Consider the following 23,917-nt stretch of genomic DNA (forward strand, 5'->3'; position numbering starts at 1 on the left):
GTTAATTTAACTGATAGGTTGCTTTTCTTTCTGCAGCTCAGCATTCAACTGCCCCCACCCACCCCCGCCCCCACAGCTTACTTACAAATTTCCCTTTGATATGTTTAACAGCCTCTAAGGGATGCAGTTAAACAAACTATTAAGTTAAAGAATAAAAAAGTCAACAAAGCAGACACCTACTAATTTGTAGATCTTTGATGTCAACTTCCAGGTGTCAGCCCCAACCAGCAACGCTGCACTGCCCCCGCTTCCTTCTTTCATGTTCATAAACCCTAAGGTGTATATTTTTAAAGGTAACGTCCACATCCACATGAAAATCCGGAGTTGGAGTGTGCCTTGTAGTCAGAAGAAACTGCCCCCCAAACCTGTGATAGGTAAGGGATTCCTAAAAGGGCTCCCCAGGGTCCAAGGACTGCAGAAAGTAATGATTGATTTTATAATTGAATGTTGAATGGCACACATTGAGAGAGCATCTTTCACTTTCCTCTCCTCCCTCTCAGCTTTCCCCTTGGCCCACTCTGTATAACACTGCATATTTTTACATGTTGTTTTAAGATCCTCATAATTTGTATCTCGTGTGTGTGTGTGTGTGTGTGTGTGTGTGTGTGTGCTCTCCTTCCACTCTAGATTATGAGCTCCTCAAGGCATGGTCTGTTTTATTTTCCCCCATGGCCTCCTTATGCTAGGCATGCCTAAATGTCTATCAGGTAAATAGACCTAGATAAATTCATGTTGATATCTTGAAGGAAACGAGTTTGATCTTAGTGTGGATTTTATGACAGGTTAAAGACCTGCTTGTTCTAAGGACGCTGTTGCCTATGACCTTGGCCTCTCCTTCGCAACCAGACTCACAGCACCTTTTGGAGACAAACACATGCTCAGAGTGATGTAGTGCTCATTAGGGAAGAGGCTCCAAATGCAAAGACAGACTGCTCCTGGGTCCTTGTTAAGAAATACACAGACTGGGATAATAATAATAAATGGGCATGTGTCACAAACCTGCTTGCTTTCCTGAGCCCTCCTGCATTTTTTTGTTCTCTGGGGAGCAGTGCAAAGCAAACTGAGATCCAAGCACTCAGGGGTGAGTCACCCACCCCTAGGAAAAGTGCCTAAATGCAACACATGCTTGTCTCAAACACATTAGCCAAGTCCTTGGCTGGGAGAAGATGCACCCCTCCGAGCCTCTCCCTGGCTCGCTCTCAGCCCGTTGCCAGTTCCTTGTGCAAGAAATCAAAGGCACACACATTTGGATGCGTGTGCATGAATCTAATCGTGGGTAACTTCACTCCCGTTTAACAACATTACGTCGTGTGGACAAAAAAGTCACAGCTCCGCTCCTGGCCCGCGACGCTTTTTAGTCAATCATGGTGACAAAAGCCCAATATCCGCCTGTTCAGGAAAAAGAAGGAAAGAGCACACAGCCTCTCCTCCAACGCTCCGATTCGCAAAGCTTTCCGTTCTCCAAGTGTTTCCTCTTTAATTACGACCTGTTTCCCCTCCCTCTCCCCCCGCCCCAGCCTCGGTGAAAGGAGCCCTTCTGTCACTCGTCACTCGCTCGCCCGCTCGCTGGCTGTGGGAGGAGCCGCCGAAGGAAGCCGTGTGCCTGGGATGCCAAGAGCCAGAGAATGGATCTGCTCCGAGGGGAGACATCGCTGAGGACCCCGGTTTCCCGAGGACGCTGAAAACAAGCAGTTTGTTTCGGCTGGCTGCAGATACCCGGAGGCACAAAGAGCCCGAAGGCGCCGGGAGGAGGGAGGGACGGACGGACGGACAGACAGATGGTGGTGGGGAGCCCTGGAGCTTCGGCGGCGGCGCAGGCTGAGCAGCTCCGCGAGCCGAGCCGCCGAGCTTGAGGAGAAACTCCCTGCACCTCCAAGTTGCCGGCCGGCTCTCGGCTCTCGGCGCGCAGAGGAATGAGACCTTTCCAGCTCCATTTGCCCTTCCTCTGCTTCTTCCTCTTCAGTCAAGGTAGGATCCGAGCCCGGCGCCAGCCCGAGTTGGAGCAAAGTCGGCGGGCGGGCGGGCGCGCGACGCGGGCGCGGAGGGAGGCTGCGGGCTGCCAGGTGGGCACGCTGGGAAACTCCGAAGGACTGGTGCGCCTCGGCCCACAGGCACCTCCGCGGCTTCTTGGCCGCTACCAGCCCAACAAAACGGTATTGTTGGTTCCCTAGGAAGAAAGGGGCTGGGAGGAGGGGCGGGGGTGCTTTCTCTTCTCTTGTCCACGTCCAATTCAAACTCTCTGATGCAAATGAGTTCTTTATGCACTCGGTATGTTGATTAGCTAGTGTCCATGTGGCCAGGCCATTGGGAACTTCTGGGCGCCCACTTGCTTCACAGCCATACTGGGGAAGGGGAGTCTTGGTCAGGTGGCGATCCCAGCTCCAGTAAGATCTAACTTGCCTGAGAGTGCTCAGAGCGAATGGAAGCAGAAGGGGTATGCAAGGACTGGATGCGCTCTGAGGGTTACTTGCCTTGGTGGAGAAAGCGTGTAGAGAGTTTCACTGAATGTCATCCAGCTGCCCGAGTAAGGCTGAGTTCTGAATGTACCAAGCACTGAATTCGGGGTAGAAATGGAATTTTGTCTCTGGTGCTGATCGCTTCCTCTCTGCAGCCTGGCAGGTGGACTCCAGGAAAGGAACTTTCTTACCTCAGAGCTCACTGCCACTGGGAATCCCGGGGCTGGCTGATCATGGTGGAGGGCAGAGAGTGAAATTCTGCCTACTTAGCTGAAGGCATCAAAAGTCACCTGTGGAATTGAGTTTGAAGGGGACAAGTGAACCAGTTCCTTCCCACTCTTTTGGAATGCCATTGCCGCCTTGCCATCTGAGGCAGCATTTGTGCCAGCCAGCACAGCTCTTAGAGGGACAGGATTCTCTCAGAAAAATCCACAACAGAGCGCATCCATCTGTTGATTAAATGAAGGGTAAAAGTTTTCGAGAAAGCAAAGCATTGCCATGGATGGCTGCCTTTACAAGCAAACAGCGTGTATTCCTTTGCTGCCCTTGTCAGGAGAAGCTAATGTAACCCAAACCAGGCTTTCTTCCTTCTCTCTTCCCTCGCCACTGCCAATTTCCCCCTTATCCATACAGTTCAAACTTTACAGTTTGCCTTCCTGATTAAACTTGGGGGCCGTCCCCCATAATCGTGTGTGTAAAGCTATGTCTGCACACACTTATAGTGTGTGTGCACACATGCCTATGAATCCATATGATTGTGTGCAGCTCATGGGTTCCTTATAGCAGCAGGAAGATAAATCACTTTCCCCAGAGTTTTCAGGCTGGATAAGAACTATCCTAAAACAGTGATACAGAGACAAGTTCAGTTATATTCCCACTTTGTGAGATGCCCTCTTTCTTAGATGTGTGGTATGCTAACTTATGGGCCCCACACACTCATATACAAGCACACTAACTCCCATTCTTCTGTGATTCTTAGTAATTTACTCATGAAGTTTCCTGTGAAATCCCTAAGAGGAGGAGGGGCTTTTACACACACACACACACACACACACACACAACTTGTGAGAGTTCTAGTCACTCTTGTATTTTTAGAAGCTTGATCTATGCTGCCTCTTCAGATTGGTATTGGAAGCCCATAGGTGTCTAAGTGCCTTCCTGCCTGCCTGAATCATTACCAAGCGCATCTTCTACTGCACTTATTCCTTTCTCAAGCTATTTCTTGACTCCCTCATATGAATCTTTAAATATTTACCTAAATGCTCTGTTCCATCCATCCTTAGGCCTGAGGGCAATAGGAAGAAGCTACAGCAACCTGTAGTTCATATCCCCTCCTCACTCCTGAGTGCCATAGGCTTGATGAGCACTGACCTTCCTACCAAGTGGTAGCTGTGTAGTCCATGGGACTCCAATAACAGATCTCTGGAAAGACTGAGACCAAAGTGGACCTGGGCAGTCTAAATAACCTCCTCATGAACACTGTGTCTCTTGAATACACTGCCCTCACTATAGCAACTAAAGATGAAATAGGAGAATGTTTGATGGATTCATTGCAACATGGTATGGATATCTTTTGACTAGACCACTGACGTTAAAAAAACATGGGTATTATTTGATATATTTATCTTCTATTTAACCTTTTTCATATATACACTTACTGCTCTACCCTACGCATTGCCATGCATTCATCAAGCTACTAGACAGAAAAAACAGAGAGGACTATTCTGGATGTCTGCAGATGAGTCCTGCTATGGTCCCTGACCAAGGAATGAGGTACAACCCCCAACTGGAAACCCCCACAGAGCCACCAGCCTGGATCCTACTTTCTACACTCTGTTCCTTCTAAACTCTTTCCCAGGGAGTTGTGCAAAGGCTAGAGATAGCCCATCACTCAGAACCAGGGCCCAGGAGTCTGGTAAAGGTCCTATCAGGCACTTTTGTAACACAGCTATCTGATACCCAGCATCTCTCCCAGTGGGAACTTATGAGTCTTGGAGTTTCTGGGAATGTATTTAGCATGCTTCTGGCTCCCAGGTTCTAAGCATCCCAGTTTTCTGATGGTTTTAATAACAAACATACTGGTAAACTCCAAGTTCATCTCAACTGCCCTTTCCTTCTTGCTTTCTTGAGTATTCACCTTAACTCTCATCCATGACACTTGTGAGCAAGCAGAAATGTATAGTGAATGTCAAGAATGTGCTGTATCCTTGTTCTCCTAAAGCTTGAGCTTCTCATGTCAATCAATATCACATATTTCTTTATCTTTCTTAAGGTGGAAGTAGATAGGCTAAGTGACTTCCCTCTGTTCCCACTCTGCCAGTGTCCCTAGGCTTGGTTTCTCAGAGGGTTGGAGAGTTGCCAGTATGTAGTGTCTGTGGGTTTCTGTCTTGCTGGGGATGCCTCTTCCCTCAACTGTCAAGATGGTCGGTCGTGTTCTGTATAGAGAAAGATAATGTCACAGCACAATTTGCCTCCTGTGGAGAAATGGCATGTTCTGCCCCCTGGGTGAAAAAGAATTGATTCTCTTGTCATCCATAAACTTATAACTTGCTACCTTTCCCCCTTTATTATTTCAGCATACCGACGACCATTTCCTTCCACTCATTCCTTAATCTTCAAACCTCAGCCAATCCACACTTCACATACAGTGCTACAACTTAGGTAGCATTGGAGATATGGGGTCTCAGCAGGATTGATGACTCCCTACCTCCCCTCATATCTCAAATTCTGAGACAGTTTCGGGACATATAGTAATGCAGACTTGGTGACTTCTACTCCAGCTACTCTGGGAAAGGTTTTTGCCACACTTTGACATTGTGCTTGCCATTGCCAGAGCATCCTGTCCTGCTGAATGATGGTTGGTTCACAAGGTTCCAACTCTGCCAAACCCAGATATCTTGTTGGTTATGCCAGTTCACCTTGTAGCTCTCAACATTTGGGGTGACAGGAAACTTGAATTTATCTGTGAATGACATCACCAAGCTGAGGATTAATCAAGGGTAAATCTCATGCTTTCCTGATTAGCAAAACACATCAAAAGGAGAGACAGAGAATGTCCTTGGATAGCAGAGACCACTTGACTCTCCAAGGGAACAAAAAAGTATTAAGCAGCCATAGTGTGGAATACAATAGGTGGGGAATGCTGGCCAGAGTTCAGGAGCCATGGGGTGACAGGAAACATGAAAGAAAGGAGCCACTGCAGAAGTCTTGAACTTGGCAGGAACTCTCTTGGGGAGAGTCTGAAGAGAAGCATGAGAAGAAAACGCGGGCACATCATAGACAACCCAAAGAACGGAGGGGAGCAGATGGGGTTTGGACAGAGGAGAATCAGAAAGGGAAACTGGGAGTGAACAACAACTTTGGAACACTTGTTCTTACCCAGAAATATCATATTAACAAAAGATAAGGCAAGTAATGGCGTGATTCTCCTGCCACGTGCACCCCAATAGCATGACGTCTTGTCTAGTGGAGGAAGAATCACTTCTCTTGTCCTGAAAGGTCAATGCAGGGCTGCCAAGGGACCACTCCTTTCACAAATCTTCTGGGTGGGGGGGATAAAGATATGCCTGCAGGGCATGGGGGTGGCTACTGCACAACAGGGGGCTCTCAGTTGTCGGGGCAGACCTATTGAAGATGGAAAGGAAGCTCCCCAGGGGGATGTGGGGGTGGGGGGGTGGGGGTGGGCATACACTGAGAGGATGCCATGGTCCCCTTGGGTATAAGGAGGAGGATCTGCCTAGGAGCATGGCAGCAGCCAGCTAGGCATAGTACCAAGGAACAGCCCTGCCTGGTGTGTGCCTGTGTTGCTGGAAACCAGGGCCAGCAGGAGATGGGGTGGAGCCAGGGATTAGGCCTGAAGATGCAATTTTTCATTTTTGTTCAGCCCAGTGGGGGTGACTTAGTCAGTTTTATAATGCAGACCCAAAAAAAGCACATGAATAATCCAGAGTGAATTCAAGAGATTTCAATAGCAAAATAATAACAATACTAATGATACCTTTGATTTGTGGAGTACTTTCCTTCCAAGGAGATAAAAAGATAAACTGTTTTGGAAACACAAATGACAGAAAAGAAAATTGCCTGTGATGGAAGAGTGGGGAGAAGGGCAAGAGCACTTATTTTAGGGTCTTAATGGAGATGGGGGGTGGGAGGTGAGATGGGCCTGTGTATCATTTTCTAGCTGTAGTCAGTCCTTATCCTTGTAAGATACTGAGGTGATTTGTGGGTAAAAAAGCAATACAGGCAGCCTTGGCTTTTGTTCGTTCAGTCATGGAGGGGTCAACATAGAGAAAGAGAAGCTCTGAAGGCGCCCTATACCTGGGAACAGTGGTGTTCTATTCCAGAATAGAAAGTCAGGCAGGTCATGAGCATGCCACCATCTACACTTCACTTCCACTATGGAAGCAATCTGTCTATAATGATGGTTCATGCAGACAAGCCATTGGAGCCCCAGTTTTCATTCAAGGCCAGTGGGCACACCAGAGTTCATGAACCAGGGTTTACTTGGAGCTACTGACTTGCAGGTTATCCCTTTTCTGGGGTTCTGTGAATCATCACTGTTATCTGGGGAATGTTCAAGGGAGAGTGCCACACCCAGTGCCTTGTCCGCATCACTCTAGCTTCTTCCAATATTCCTAATCAAGTGGGGAAGGAGGCGAGAGCTGACTCTACTGACACAGAGCATCATCATTCTGTATGTCATCATGTGGCATTTTCTGTTCCCAAGGGGAAGCAGAGTTCACCCAGTTAGGTGTGTAAGTCAGGTAAGAATATAGATACCTTATAGATCATTAGAATGCTTCTCTCTCAGGCATGCTGGGGATGTTTCTTACATTCTGCCAAAGCTTTATTACTAAGTACAGTAGGACTTCAGCCTCAATCTTTTCTGAGAACTCACTCTATTCTATACAGTGAAGGGTCACAGGAAGGCTTAGTGACAACGTGAACATGACCTTTCATTCATTTTCTGTTTCTAACCCACTAGAAGAGCTAAGTAGCAAATATTATGCATATCCCCCCAACCTTTCTGCTCTCCCAATGGTAAAAATGAGTATTCTGATGGTACACTTCTAGATGTCAATAAATGTCAATATTGGATAAGTGTTTCCCTTATATTACTGCAATTTAGCATGAGCTGCTTGGAAACAAATGTCTTTCATAAGCATACAGTGTTTCAATGAGTACACAGTCAACTCCACTATGAGGATTAAATAAATGTCAGCTTTCTCTGGGTATACTTGATAACAAACTTAAGCCTTTGAAATAGTGGCCAGCATGAATGGATCCTGAACCTTTCACAGTTCTTCTACTGGGGTCCCAAGGGACTGTGTGGAACGGGACATTCATCCAACCCTGTCGTGGGAATATCTCCCAAGGATGTAGCCAAACACACAACTCCTACAGCCCCTTGAGGTCTTCTGGCAGCCTGGAAATCTTCCCATGGCCTCCTGCCCCACACTCATACACACACACACACACACACACACACACACACACACACACACACACACACGCAGGCACCCATGTACCACTTGCCAAGGTATAATGATGTCTACATAATCTCAAAGAAATTAGCCACTTCTCTGGCAGGCAGAACACACTCCCTCTCTTCTTATGCTAGGTGCTCATGTATTGAAAGTCAAGCAGATCTACCTGAGGCTCGGTTTGGTTAATTGAAACTAATACTACCAGCACCCACATGTGTCTGTCTTAGACATATCAGGCTGAATATTTTAGATGGTCTGTTTTCTTGACAAAATGCATAAGATAGTTGTTGCAAGTTCAGATCCTTTCCAATGAATGGTTATAGGAATTAGAAATTGGAGTCCAGGAGTTTAAGCAAAGACAGATAGATTTGACTTTTGCCCTTGCACACTCTTTCCCAGGCACCACTGAGGAGGATCTCAGTAGACCAAATTGATTGCTCCTTCTTTTGAGCCCAAATAGCATTTTTTAAATTAGTTTTGTATTCGGCAAATACAGGCAGTTTGGTACTATTATTAGGCTCATCCGTGACCTACCCCCTCCCCATTGGCCCCTCATTGTTGATGTAAATGGGTGGTGCATTGTGGAGTTAGCCCACACTTATTGGTAAGATAAATGTCTCTGCATATCATGACCCAACATGTGGCTCTGACATTCTTTCTGCCCCGTCTTCTGCAAAATTTCCCTGAGCCATGTTGGGTTCATGTTTGGTCTGCTTCAGTGATGAGGTGTTGGGAGCCTCTGAAGCTCTGGCTCTCTGACTAGCAGGAGTTGATTTTTCTCTGTGTTGGTCTCCTTCCCCCTTGTGCTGGTATCTGGTTCATTAGGAAAACAGCACCCATACTTGTTTTGCCAATTTTCCTTAGGTTCAGCCGGGGCCCTTTTGAGGTATGATGGGGTGGCTCTCTCCTTAGGATCTGCATCTATCTTTCTTTCCCCGGGATTTGCAGCACAGCTAGGCAGTCAGCATCTTGGCCAGAAGTCTCAAATAGCATTTTGTGATGCAGAAACTCAGCTTTTGGTCCCTCACTGCAAGCCTCCTATGTGGTAGGCACGGTACTGAAGATTGATGCAGAGATGGAAAGACCACATTTCAGCCCTCAAATGCTGTAGATGGGAAACAGATACTTCTATCAAGGTGGTAGTGTGATGTACTCAAAGCGGTCAGCATGCTGTGAGGACAGCTGAGACAGCCCAGGACATCAGGGAAGGCTGGCCAAATGAAATGACATTTATGTTTGATCTTAAAGGATGTCTATTTCTCCAGATAAAGAGTGAAGCAAGTGGTGCATGCTGTACCTCAGTGTGTGCAAAGGCAAGGATGTAGAACTGAGTGTTGTGTGCTCAGCACTAGGGACTAGAGTGAGTAGCTGGAACATGGCATTCTAAGAAGTGGGCGAGGAAATGGGAATGGCAAGGTCTGCTGGCTCATGGCCATGGATATCATGACAAACCTTTGGAGGATAGATTTTAAAACATGCTTAATAGCTTATGGGTCTGTGTTCTTCTCAGTATGTTGGCTCTGGGGATCAACATGTTATCTATTCTTGGTGTTCTCTGTGTTTCACACTAGACTAAAAAATGTAGAATTGAGTCAACATATAGTCACTTTCTAGCTCAGCTTCCCTCATAGCTGGTGTAGACAACAGTGGGAAAGCAGGCAAGAGAATGGTTATGAGGAGCTGAGTTAATGGTTGGTCTGCATTCCAGAGGAGAGACAATGAAAGACATCAGGAAAGAAGAGCTGCCAGAGGTGTGTAGAAGCAACAATGTGACAAGATCACAGAGTAACAGGGGCTGTCAGTGCTGAGGATACCTGAACTATAAAGGATAGAAGGCACAGAAAAAGAGGTTGTTGGGTTTCTTCTCTAGGACTCCTTGTAGGCTATAGGGATGGAGGTAGCCTGACACTGAGGTTAAGTACTCAACTAGAAAGAGAAACAAGAATGGCTGGGAGAAAAATTCAGAGATACCTGGGGACATTTTCTGATGATGTCTTCCTCTCAAGAGGAAACTCAACCATACTAGATTTGGGGAAAACAGAGTTACAAGCTAAATAACTACCCAGAAGAAATTTTATAAGTTTCCTGTACTTGGAAACCTTCCATTCTGGAGTAAAGAATGCCATCAAGGGGCTGGAGAGATGGCTTAGCGGTTAAGCGCTTGCCTGTGAAGCCTAAGGACTCCAGTTCGAGGCTCAGTTCCCCAGGTCCCACGTTAGCCAGATGCACAAGGGGGCGCACGCATCTGGAGTTCGTTTGCAGAGGCTGGAAGCCCTGGCGCGCCCATTCTCTCTCTCTCCCTCTATCTGTCTTTCTCTCTGTGTCTGTCGCTCTCAAATAAGTAAATAAATAAATAAATAAATAAATAAATAAATAAATAAATAAATAAATAAAATTTAAAAAAAATAAAATAAAAGAATGCCATCAAGTCTACTTGTATGTTCTCCTCTCAGGCCTGTTCTCTCCAGGAAGTGGTGGAGACTGGCAGACCTGGCTCACTGGGGGACAAAACCGCTAGCCATTCTGCAAGAAAGTGGTCAGTGATGTTTCCAGTACATTGGATGTCTAAATATCCTGCCCCAGGCTGGCCCATTGGGTAGTCTTCTGTTGCTACAAGCACTCTAAGAAAAGAATTTGGTGATCAGGAACCCAGGATCAACTAAGAAGTGGGTTGAGAATGGGTAAGGTACATGCAAGGGTTCCCTGAATCATATCTCTTCACACTTGATTTACTTTGGGTAGCACTTCTGGGGAGTAGAACATGCATTCTAGATCTCTTTACCAGCACATTTTCTTTTGGACACCTAGGAAATTCCTTTGATTATTGTTGAACGATAGTGGTAACAATACTTGTGTTTCTATCATGGCAACTGATAACTGGCATCTGGATAAATTGTCAGAAATCACAGTTCTCACAAGTAATACCTCATTTCCACCATGATAACAATGAGAAGTGGACAGGATATTGTCATTTCCTCAGAAAGTTTACCTTGCTTGACCAAAGTTCTTCCTAACCCAGTTCACTGTTTTGGCATGGCTTGATGCTTCTCAGTGTGCTGGTAGCTCCTAAGCCATGAACACTAAACCATGCATGAGCAGATCTTATATTGGGATAGAAGATAAGACATATTCTCTCTCCCTGTCTCTCTCTCTCTCTCTCTCTCTCTCTCCTTTCCCCTCTTCTCTTTCCTCTCCCTTTTCTCCCCTCTCCTCCCCAATATCTCTGTACTAGGAATTGAAGCCAGAATCTAGGGCCTTGCACATGCTAGGCTAATGCTGTACCACTGAGCTACATTCTCTTCCCACAAGCATCTTCTTTTAATTGGTGCCTTTCATACCTTAGCATTAAAAAATATTTTAGGTGTTCTCTATGAAGATCAGGAAGTTGGTCCCAGAGTTGGCCCTCAAACAGTAGCCTACATTGTCTTTCTCTATGTTTTTTTTTTTTAATTTAATTTTTTTTTTTTTAAATTCCAGACTCTGTTGGTCCTTCACCTTTCTGGTCTCCATCTTTACCTTGAGGTCTCAATGTTTCCAGGGCACTCTGGCCTAGGACAGACAGACAGACTGGCTGAAAAGTAATCAAAGACATGTTGCTTGAGTAGCACATTCTGTGACTGCCTCTGTACACACACACACACACACACACACACACACACACACACCAGCAAAGCAAGGAAGTGAAGAATTTTCTTAAGCATTTTGTTAAAGTACGGTGCCTTTTGTTTTATCATTGCTGGAACATAGCACACTATTAGGCACATAAAAGATGATGAACAAACGTTGAACTATAGGAATAAAATGTGAAGAATAATGAAAAAGGAGAGGAAACAAAGCATGTGATAATGGTGCATAAATATGTTGAGGGGCCCCCAGCTGGAGGCAAAACAAAGCTTAGAGTTTATTTAAAGTTTGGTTTTTCCCTGTGGAAAGCTCTTCCTCTTTGCGAAAGGTCTTGAATATCCAATCGGTCATCAGGGACGCTGCCAAGAGAAACTTCCTCTGGCAAACCACCCACTCATGGGCTTCTGCAAGAAACCACCAAGCCCTTCTGTTCTTTAATGCATGTCAGTGCCCATTTCTGTCAGTCACCTGCAAATGTCACAGGTGACTCCACTCTGGTGCAGTGTGACAGTCCACCTGTCACCCTTGGCAATGCTGGGAGCAATGACAGCCTCGGAGTCACACTGGGGCTTGGTTGGTTCATTGTGCAGGCATTCGGGAGACAGAAAGCTCACATGAGGATTCTCTCCTCTGTTACCTTGCTGTCCTAGTGACACTGCACATGGGGAATCTCACCCTCTACTACCTCTCTGTCCTAGTGACACTGAATATGAAGGCTCCCACTCTCTTACCTTGCTGTTGTAGTGACTTAGGAGAAAACACCAGTTACTTCCACCAGTGGCTTAGAGCCCCATATTCTGGGACCTGTACCTCAGTTGTAGCTGCTGGGCTCCATCTCATGTTCTCAAGGAGCTACTCTTCTGGAAACTTGCCTCTGGAGCTATTTGCTTACAGGAGATGCACCTGTGTAAGGGGAAACTGTGGAGAAAGAACCCCACTCTTTGAAGAAGCTGGCATGTGGAGATCTCATGCCAGGCCAAGGCCACAGTTCCTAAGTCCGCCTGACGGTGGCAGCAGCGGCGCTTGCCAAGCCCAGAAGAGAGGCTGGAGCAGGCTGCCTAAGGAGGAAGGTCCACTGGTGGTATGCACTGCCTGGCTGCCTGGAATTGAGGCCCAGAAGCCCAGCAGCAGACAGGAGGCAGGAAGCACGGACTGAAGAGAAGGTTATGGGTGGACTCTCCTTATCTCCTCTGGGCCTGTAGATGGTGAGGGTACTGTTTCCGATGGCTGTGACTCTCCCTTTCTGGGGGAGGCTGGGCTCCCTTCTCCAGAGTCCCTTGGGTGTGAGGGCAGACTATTAAAGGAAATTCTTAAAAAGAGAGTTTAGAATTAGTGAGTACAATTAAAAATGCTGAATCGGGCTTGGAAGAGATACAAATAAGGGAGAAAGGAACCACAGCTCATGTCCCTGAAGTGAGGGCTAATGCTTCTCCTGTGTGTGCTGTGTGTGGGTCCTCCCAGCAAGGTGCTGGCCACCAGGGACCCACATCCTCCCCAGACAGTGCTCTCCCTGTCTGCCCTGCTCCACTTGCCTTTCTCCCAGGTGTCACCCCTCTCACATCTGGGACCCAGTGATGCTGTCACCACTCCCTCCCATGCTGAGACAGCAAAAGAACAGATGTTCCCTGATCCCAGGACTCCCGGCAGGCTGGGGTGTTGTTCTTTTTCCCCTCAGGACAGAAGTGCTAAGTTGTAATGAAATCCTTGGAGAAAAGTCACCATGGCCTATGCCATTTGACCATGTGTCCTTCCAGGCAGGATCACAGATCTCAGTGCTGCAGGAAGCGTTGCACTGCCCTTTGCAGGATGGGTGGTGGAGGAGTATTGGTGGCCACAAGGACTACCTGCCAGTGCGCTTTCCTTAATCTCTGAGAACGTGGCAGTGGATCTTTCAGAATTACAGGCAAGGTGTGTCTGTCTGGCCAGAGTTGATCCACACGAGGCACCAACCAGGCTGGAGATAGAGTGAAAGATAGATGGGGCTGCTGTGAGTGCAGGTGCCCCACGCCTTGCCCGGCCTGTATGGAGCAAGTTGCCAGCAGCCTGACCACATAAGTAATCAGGTGTTATGTGATTCTGTGTAGGTTTGGGCTGAGTGTGATTTTCTGTGAGGCTTGCTGCAGCCCAAACAGCACCTTCACCTGGCTCACCATGACACTCCCTTGCTGCTTCCTTTGGTTACATGGTGAGCTGCCACCTGCCTGTATTTACAAAACTACTAGTTACTGGAGAAGGGATAGTACAGTAGAAGAGGAGATAATATTCTATCTTTACTGAACTGAAGATTTACTGGCAAATGGCAGAGGACCTTTGAGCATCTTGTGTCTAAGCAGAATATTTTTGGTATAGGTTTCAAAGCCTTATTATAGGCTGCTGATCATTGCAGATCATTGAGACAGAGCACAGTTTGAGATGATGGAAGTGACTCCTCAGGTTAAATGATGCTGTACCAATGGTGCATGTGACCTTGGCTCTGCTGCCTCCTTTGCCCCTTGCTTTGGCCGCCTATCTCACTTGCTCCCTTCATAAGCAAGAGTCTTCCACTAGTGTCTGTGGGATTTCTTCCTACAAAAGTTGGCTGAGGTGGGAGGGGCAGTGGGAAGAATTTCCATACCTATAATGGCTTCATTGCCCTCTGATGCTTCTTACCCTGCCCTGAAACCTGTGACTTTGGAATTGGGTCAGCCATGGGGAGGCTTCGCATGCAGTCTTTGACTTAGTACTCACAGCAACCAAATGAAGCAGGGATGGCTAAAGCCACTTACCAATGAGAATGGCCAAGGTTTTGCCTGAACGCCACACAACTGGGAAGTCACAAACCAGTCAACCCCACCCCACATGCAAACCCCAAGACCCTTGCTGCCATGCCTTTAGAAAGAATTCCAATCCAGGAGGTACATTGGCAGCTGAGTCACTGTTAATAAGCTTCAGAAACTCAGGCCTGGTCAGTGGTTCTCCTCCTCAGGAGTCATTGGGGTTCTGGGTGAAAGAGCTGATAAAAACAGAAGAAAACTTGTCCCCAGTATAAAAGGCTGAATAAAAACTTACATGGCTTTTCTACATGTGCTTTCCCTCCAGCACCCAAGTCCAGTTAGCTTAACATTTTGAAAGCCAAATGCTGATTTCCTAATGAGAATCCATTGTACCCAACTTCCCTTGAGTGGATTTTTAAAATGAAACCCCATTTGGCTGAGGGAGAGGTTAGCCTGTGTTAGCTGTGTGCTGTAAGAATGGAGCTGTTCTACATAAAAAGGCATTCCAGGACATCAAAACCCTCCTTTTCGTCAAGTCTAGAATAGTAAAAATGTCAGGAGAGTACATGGTTCTGAAATGATTAATAATGGTCGTTAAGAAGAAATAAAAAAGGCTCTTGGAATGCGGGAGAGCCTGAATGTCGTTCAGCTTATGATTTTCCTCACTTTGGCTTCGGCAGACAGCTTACCTGGCATCAGAAATCATTTTGGAAGATGGCATGTATCTGCCTAGGCCATGCTTAAAATCATAATATTGGCTTAAGATAGACACTTATGATAAACTAGCAAAACATGAAAGTTCTGTGGAAGTGTAAGAGCACCTTTAGATGGAATCAGGGGAATGTGAAGGAAGAACGCAGGGCAGATAGATCTCATGTGGAAGACGTCAAACTCCTTCTGCGTCTGCAGCCTGAGCCCTTCTGTAGACTACATAGACCATATCAGCAGTGCATTGTCAGCCATTGCCAATGCCCCAAATCCACATGGATGCCCCTTTTCTGAGTATGAGCTTTGCTTTGGGTTTTCTATTTATCAAAGTAGGGCAAGGGAAAATGCTGATGGAAATCCATGCTTTGTTGAGAAAATAATGTCAGAGCTGGTCAGAACCAAGCAACACCATCCGGAAAAACATATTGCTTTTCTTGCCTGTTCTCCTGTTGCAATAATAAAAGCCTCCATTTCTCTCTCCCAACCAGCAGATAGTCTAAGATGTATACACTGAACTGTACCAAACTGACACCAAAGAGAAGTTTTAAAAAGAAGTGTGCTGTTGAATTGTTTTGGTTAGGTTGACTTCATCTTTCCTGGTGTTGACTTCAAACATAACATAGAATCTACTAGATGTGCTCTCCACAGCTATGGGGGAAGAATCTGAGGAGGTCCACATATCCCTCTATTTGTAGCTATGGACTTCATTTATGTGTTCTTGGTGAGTAACTCTTTATGTCAAGGGAGTATTTGAGCCTCAATGGGTTCTCGGCTTGCAGGTCAGCTATAGTTACATCCCACGGAAATTTGTTAGAAATGCAGATTCTCAGGCCCCAGCTCAGACCTTCTTAATCAGAAACTGGCCTGTCCCAATAGTCTGGGCTTTACCATCTTCTAGCTGACTCTGAGGCACATTAAAGCTTGGGGACACAGCCCTTCCCCGCTGGACCTGACTTGACACACCTTGTTCCTTCATATCCCCCTCTGCATAGACACTGCTGACACTGAGCCCACAGGGGTTTAAAAGGTATCTCTAAGCAAAGGACTTAAGGTGACTCATGGGAGCTGCAGCTGCTAATGATTTTCATGTTACATTGCCCTTGGGTGACTTGCAGACAGTGAGAAGAGAACCAAGAATCACTCTTGGTCTTGAGTCGAGGAGATAAACTTAATAAGGTCAAGCAAGTAGGATTTGGAGCATGGTTTTGCCACTCTGTCATTAACATTACTGCCTTCTTCCCAGCTGGGAAGAAATTGTGAACCCTTGTCTATGGTATGGCTTTCAGTTCGGCCCCAACTCCATAGTACCAGGGAAGCTGTGTGATGATCTACGCTGACAGGGAAGAATGCGGCTAAGCACAGCCATAGATTCTCCTCACCTGCACTTTAGAACATTTATTTTAAACTCATCACTGTACACTAGAGATGCTAGGGTCCATAAAGGTAGATTTTCTGCTTTGTATAGTGAAGAGATTCACTACATTTATCATACTGTATTCCGAGAATTTTTGTACTGTTTTAGAAAAAAAAAACTTCAAGGTCAATATGACCATAGACATTGATATTCATTTCATTGTGAACTGGGACCTGCTAGCTGCTTAGTGTCATTTTATTTTTCAATTCACAAAAAAATATGTTCTCATCACTAGGCCTTTGGGCCTCTTTCTTCAACCCAAATCACCAAAGAGAAACCAAATGCAAGAGCTGATGAATCCAGCAATTACATGGAGGCTGAGGGAAGTCAGCAGGAGATTTAAAGGCCCTTACTCCATGCTGCCTATGCAGCTTGGGAGCCCCACAAAGGAGTAACAAAAGGCACAGTCTCCAGGGTGGTGCTCTGGAGAGCAGCGGAACAGACCAGTGTTTTTTGTTTTTTTAATTCTTTGGAGGTGTCTTTACAGGAGACAATAGGACACTGGCCCTTCTCAACTCTCTTTCACTTCCTAGCCTGAGATTAGCAGTGTTGCTCTACCCTGTACTCCCCATCATAATGTGCCACCTTGCTATAGGCCCAAAGCAAAGGATTCACCTGACCATGGACAGCAATCTCACAGTGGTAGGAAGAAATCAGAGGAAGAACAGAAAGACACATGCTCAAAGCTATGCAGGCTACAGAGGACAGACAGGTTAACAGAAAGACAGAGTGAGATGGCACTTGTGGGAGGTACAGCTCGGCCTCCAGATCTTAACACTCCCATGTTCAAAAGCCATAACTGTACTTCTTCTGAATCCAGACAAAGATAGGGAGGACAAAGGTTTGGAAGGTTTTATCCAGTAGTGAACTTGGCCATGGCCATGACTGGGAATGAGGACATGGGGCTATCTGGTGTCTGCATATAAGGAGGGGGGTTGTTTGATGGCTGGCTCCCCAATACTTTCAGGACAAAGATGTTCAAAATGAAGCTCTCACCTCTTGGAATTAATCAGAATTAGCTCCTAGTGATATAACTCCCTCCCCCCAACTCTCCCTTAGCCCTCCACTCCAACCACTCTGAGCTGGTGAAGTCCTCTGCATAAGATCTGCTCCCTCCAGCAGATCCCTCTGGAATGACTGCTCATCCTCAGGCTTGTTCTGCCTAGCCCCTGTCCTAAGCACTCAGCTCCCTCTGCTGGGTAAAAGTTTCTTTTACTTCCTTCCCCATAAGCTAAGGTCAGAACCTTTCCTCCCTGCTATAGTCACCTGGGGAAACCCCCTTGTGATTCTTGTCACAGCATGTCCATGTGACTTGTTTCCTACCCATGTTTCCCTCTGGAGCCTTTGGAAGGCCAGGTATTGTCCTTGTGACTTTACTGGACCGGTCTGTTCTTCTACTGGTGTGCAATATTTCTTATGAAGGGAAACAACACCACATGTCAGTGATTGTGGAAAACACCAATCTCACTTTGTTCAGTGTTTCACTCACCAGCCTATGGAAGTGCTTTGTCAGAGACTTGGTCCCATTTGTCAGTATTTCTGCCTTATATACCTGGTATACCTCTGAATACCAAGTAGGCCCTGGGGATGTGTGGTAATAATTTAATTTGCATAGTACTTATACTTTCTAAAATATGTTCACATTGATTATGGTCTTCTTCCCCAAATCAACTCACTTCCTTGCTTTAAAAGAAAAAGAAAATAAGCCCACATGATACTGTGCCTTATCTGAGCTCACACAAGGTAGGAAGTGTGATGGCTCACATGAAAACTCAGGTGTTCCAAATCCAAGCCCCATGTTTACCCCAGCCCCACTCCTCTAGGCCTCCTTCCTGGTTCCTGCACCCAGGAATCTACACTTGGAGGTGCTTGGGCAGAGGGGCTTCCTGGTGTATCTCTTGTGTCCCCACATGGAGCATGGTTGGCTGAGTACCCCATCATGGGCAGGAAAGCAACTTATATCTGAAGTCAGGCAAGGTAACAGTAACCATGGTTGATGTCAACTAAGGCACAAGAGTCTGCAGACAAGCTAAGGGGGACCTTTCTTAACTACAGTTCTCTCTTATGAATGAGATAGGATAAGGAGAACACAGTAGTCTATTGTACTAAGGCCTTAATAGCAATCTTGAGCAAGAAGTGCCTGGATGCCTTTTATCAGGCATCTGGCCATGGCCGTCTGTCACAAACACTTACCATGTAGTGTCAGCCTATTAAAGGAGGAAACACTGGCTGAGAGTCCAAAGTTCCTGCTATAGCTCATCATCCTCCAGGCATCTGACCATGAGACAGGCCAGTGGCTGTGCCTGATGCATGGCTCTGGGAAAGGCCCTCTTGGAAAAAGAATCAGGTGTCCCCCCCTACTTGCTTCAAAAAGTTCTTGTAGCATTCAGGGAGAATATCATGTGGAAGTGCTCTGAAACTCTGTAAGGGGTGCTAGTCTGAGGTGAGGAGGCATTTGCCGCCCTCTGGTTCCACATATCCAGATATGTTCATGTGGTGCCCAAGGTCAGCATCCATCTGCTCAGCTGCTTCAGTCTCTTTCAAGGTCAATATTGTGTGGCTTCCAGGGGAAGCATGGCCTTAAGGAAAAGGTAAGGCTATAAAACTTTTGTCATTGGGTTTGTAAAAATATCAATCCCCCAATGTCTTAAAAGACATTGTCTGCAATGAGTTAATTAATTAAATTGCTAATATGGCACTATTGTATATAATCTTTGGAAGAAATGAGAAAAAAAGAGTTACTCATGGTGTTTTCTGGAGATCTTGTTTAGAAAAGGAAACCCAGTTGAAAAGAGCTATATAGTGCTATATTTGCTTCCTTATTAATCTGTACTATAGCAAATCACCCAAGCTTACAGGTGTAAGATGAGACAAACACATACTTCTACAGGCCAATGGTCTAGAATGGGTCTTGAGGGGCTGGACTCCAGATGTTGAGAGGGCTGATTCTTTCTACATGCTGTAAAGAAAAATAAAATTTCTTGTCTTTTCCTGCAGACTGCTTGCATTGCTTGGCTTGTAACTCTTCTTCCTGTCACCACAACCTCTGACTTTCATTCTTACATTTTTCTTCCTCCTTCTCCTCCCCCTTATAAGAAGATCTCTCAATCAGGCCCAATAGGAAATTCAGGACAATCTTCCCTCAAGATCTTTAATCACATCCACAAGCTTTCTTTTGCCACACAAGGTAACCTGTGTACGGATTAGGACTGAAACAGTCAGGAGATAACTCTTCTATCTGCCATAAGAACTAAAGACAATGGTTGGATGGGTCTTCCCTCCGAGGAAAAATATTCTGCCTATGTGACAAAGCTGTACCTCAGTCCCCCTATCTGTAAGTTAGATAGAGAGAGAATGACCTCCCACCCTGCCATTTATGTCTATTAAGTACTTTGGGATTATTAAATAAAGGTTGCTTAGTATGAAATAGTTATTACACTATTATAGTATGAATCAGCATAAATTATGCCTGCATTAATCAATGGAGCCACTACTATCATTGGGTTCCATAGGGGGATATTAGGGGCATGTCTATTAGATTCTGTAGTTAAACCTCACTAAATGATTCTTAATAGTAATTGACTTTGTCTTCATTAGCATAGTGTGAGAGAATGCTCCTTTAAAGTGCCATATACCCAGGCCTTCTTCTATCTTCAGAGTAATTGAAATGAAATAGAGACCAACAGCAATAACAACAGTATAAGAGAAAGGAGAAATGGGTGCTGTGCTGTGGCTTTCTGTTTGATTTGCTGCAGGTAGGAAGGCTCACAGCTTGCATTTGTTTTTGTCTCCCATTTATGGTTGGATGTCTGGCTTTTAACTGAGGATCTGGTTCAAGGAAAGTTATACCTTGGGAGATGTCTGGGAAACTGCATGCAAGCAAAGGTGGGGGACCTGGCCGATGTTTGCCTGTATTACCATGTGACAGAGCAAAGAAGAGTGGAGGCACCACAGTGATATCAGAACCACTTTGGATCATTTGGTATTCAGATTCAGTTATGAACTTTAAGGGTTTTATGAAGTCCGTTTCAGATTAGAGAACATTTCAGAAGGTTGAGAGTTTAGCCCTCCCCACCAGAGTAACAACCAGGCATCTCAAGACTCCACAGGAGGTCTGGGGCTCTGAAGTACTTTCCCTGGGAGCCTAGAAGCCAGTGCATGCTGCCAAAGGCTAGAGTGTTTGACCTCATCTTGAGCCTCCTAGAGTCCACACCTCCCACCCTCCCACACTCCCCACTTACTCTATCTGAAGAGCCAGAGAGAGAAACAATCAATACCCCATGATGACATCTTTAAAGAGTTTTTTAAAACAGTCAACCCTTGAAGAACCTGCACCCCAGGGAAGGTTATATTGCTGCTACACAGCCCCAGGTGGAAGTATCAAGAGTCCTCCTGGCCTGGGGGCTTGGGGGCTTAAAGGAGAGAGACAAGCCCTGAAAATGATTATAATCCCATTATGCAGAGCTCCCCCTATTTATTTCTTCATATGGATGAATTTGTATATATTTGCATTTTGTTCTAACTGATAATATGCATAGAATTCAAATTGAAATGACTTGAATAGATTTGAATATTAATGAGGCATTTAAAGGCTGCCATCCCTGGCAGAGTCCCCAGCAAGGGAACATGAGAGGCAGAAGCTCAGATCTCTCCTCCAGCATTGCCACTGGAGGCCCTGCAGGCACAGGGCTAAGAGGCACCCTGAGGACAGACGGGAGGCGGAGGTCACCCAGCTCCCTAGGCCTGGGCTTCTGCCACACTGAGAGATACATTGAGAAAAGGCCTCTGAGCCTACATGCCTGGAGGCCTCCTCTCACATAGATTTAACTGTGCTCTAAAAGGCAAGATGTGCTCCAAACTAAGAAAAGCCTCATTGCCCTCCCATCCTACTTCAGGTGGTAGGGTCCAGGTCACTTTCAGGGACACTTTCCTCAGTAGCCCAAGAACATGACATACCCTATTCCACCTATAGCTAAAGCACAGATGACCCTCCTGGTCTCTTTCCTATGAAAACAGCTTCATATTATACCTGACATCCAGAAGCCCTCTGGGAGGCACTTGAAGGAAGTCAGTGCATAAGTATACTAGGTTTCTATAGCAAATCAACATTAATCAGTAACCTGCATTACCCAGGACTAAATCCTAGTAACCAAAAAGGCAGGAGAAAACTTCCATAAATCATAAAACAATAATATCTGAAGTAAACGCTCCATTATGTAGAGACCTAAATGTGCCATATTCCTTGCTGAAAGACTAGGAGTCCTCAGGGAGCACCAAATTATGTTACCCTCATTGAATCTTGTTTAGTTATAAGTCTATTCTCTTAGCACCATTCTGGTGGTAAATGATAAGAGTAGCAATCAATACCTCCAGGCCATTTAGTTTTCCACCCATGATGCTGTTGTGAGTACAATGTGATCACTCTTAACATTCTGAAAACTGGGCTCATGATTACTACCTCATTGCCCTAATCTTGGTTGAGTGTATCACTATATTCTTAATATTTAGTCCTAGAAACTTAGTCACCTGCCTCTCTTATCTCCATACCCAGTTAGTTCTGTCATGATACATTTTGATCTATGCCACCTTTCCATCCTACCTTCCATTGTCCAAGTAGATTTCATGTCCTTCCAAACTGGTACAGCATACTATCAGGTTACCCACCATTTCCCAGACACACATCACCATCGTTATTCTTCATTCTGTGTATTCACAGGACACAAGTAGGAATTGCTCTTCCTTTTTAGCATGACTACCTACCACCCCTTGCCTATCAGGCAGAACCCACACAAGAGAACCTCAGATAGCACCTTTGCCCACATGGAAGGTCCTCTGCCTCTCAACTGACAGCTCCCAGCAGCATGCTCCTCTGTGTCCTTTCTTGCTTTCCAAACTCCAGCCCCTCCAAGGAAAAAATAAGTAAAATGATGGTCCCTGGATATATCATATGCTGGGCCTTTGCTTATGCTATTCCTTCTGTCTAAAATATCTTTTTCCTCATGGTTTATTGAAGTACTGCTCCTATTTCAAGGCACACCAGTCAAAAGGCACCTCTTTGGTGAAATTATTTCCTATTTCCTGCTTAGCCACGTCATCCTTTCTTCTCCTTTAACATGGTGTCTGTGCTCTTGCATCATGTGTCCAGTCCTATGTGGCTTGTTGTTTACCTGATGTCTTCCTGACTCAACTGTGACCCCCATAAGGAGAGAATGCGTTTTAACATTTATTATGTCATCTCTTTATCTCTGATAGTGCTCCAAGATTGTTTGATGGGTGAGTAAACAAAATGAGCAGAAACTTGACAATTCTGCGTAGGCTTCTCAGCAGCATCCTTTCTCTCCAGCCCTTGCCCTCTAGCCCTTGGCTGTCTTGAAGGCACACCCTTCTGCACCTGCTGTGCCTTCCAGGTACCTACCCACCAGAGTGAGATTATCCTTACTTTTTGCTCTTAAAGAAACTGAGTCTCCATGAGATTAATAAATTTGTCCCACTTGTAGACTTTAGAGTCAAAATTAAAGTGTGAACTTTCTGTCTCCACACTGAGATCTCCCCACCCCCAGAGCTGCTCTCTGAATCAGCCCAAGCAAAGCCAGACTCTCACCTTCCCCAGACTCCCAGTCAGGCTTCAGTGCTCTGGGAGAATGAATTTCCTGCAAATCAATCCTGGATGCAGTTATTATTTTATAAGGATGTTGTAAGTTGATAAGGTAGCTGTTATATGCTAATAGCTATTGTAATGTTGTTCTTAAGGCCTATTACTTGTGCTGGTTTGTATTTTAATGTGTGCAAAGGTGATTACAACTTTAATATGAATGTTAAACAGATTAGCTGATTTATATGTAAAATAAATAAATAAATGGATACTCATACTCTCATTTCTATTCATATCTCTCTCCTTTTCTCTCTTTCCTCACTGTCTAAAGGCAGATGTGGTCTGTGGGGCACTGACAATGGAACAGAAAGAGAATGTTTGCTGGGTGATAAATACTGGTTACAGACGGGTCTTTTGTTCCTGGCAAATTCAGACTTTGTGTCCTTAATTGCTGCTTGTCTGAGAGTTTGTGCTTTGGACTGGATTTGGGGAGTTCAGTTTTGTTTGAGCACTGTGCATTCACAGCTCTCCCCCATGAAATCACGTTTCCCAACCTCCTGTTGTTTTCTTAGCACATACTGCAAAGTTTACCAAACTTTCTGGAGGGCAAATACAATCTAATGTATCCAGAAGCATCACTGAGAGGAAGTTGGAGAAGGAAGTAAGCAATTGGCGAAGTGTGGGGGGCCCTAAGAGGAGGTGTGTATGGTGATTTCTGAATTAGTAGTCAGTACAGATGTCTAGCCCACCTCATGGGGAGAGCTCCCTAAGTAGGTTTCCTCATGAGGCAAAGCTCCAGGGATGCGCTGAAGTTAGCTAAGTGAGTGGGCAGGGAGTGGGATGCGGGGGGCATGGAAGGAGCATATGGAATAGCATATGCTAAA

At 45.6% G+C, this 23,917-nt stretch overlaps 1 protein-coding gene across 6 annotated transcripts in view; it reads left to right on the forward strand.

The window, feature by feature from the left end:
* Positions 1-1,171: 1,171 nt before the first annotated feature.
* Kirrel3 (kirre like nephrin family adhesion molecule 3) overlaps positions 1,172-23,917 on the forward strand; it is a 615,828-nt gene continuing 593,082 nt past the window's right edge. For 2 of the 6 annotated variants that reach the window (XM_045145243.1, XM_045145247.1), the window contains exon 1: positions 1,174-1,968. In XM_045145243.1, the coding sequence (XP_045001178.1) occupies positions 1,914-1,968 (55 nt within the window). In that variant the 5' untranslated portion in view covers positions 1,174-1,913. Of the gene's footprint in view, positions 1,969-23,917 lie in introns of all 6 variants that reach the window. The other 4 variants (XM_004665474.2, XM_045145248.1, XM_045145244.1 and 1 more) reach the window with 3 other exon arrangements.

The sequence above is a fragment of the Jaculus jaculus genome, chromosome 3, assembly GCF_020740685.1.
Source record: "Jaculus jaculus isolate mJacJac1 chromosome 3, mJacJac1.mat.Y.cur, whole genome shotgun sequence".
Classification (NCBI taxonomy): domain Eukaryota; kingdom Metazoa; phylum Chordata; class Mammalia; order Rodentia; family Dipodidae; genus Jaculus; species Jaculus jaculus.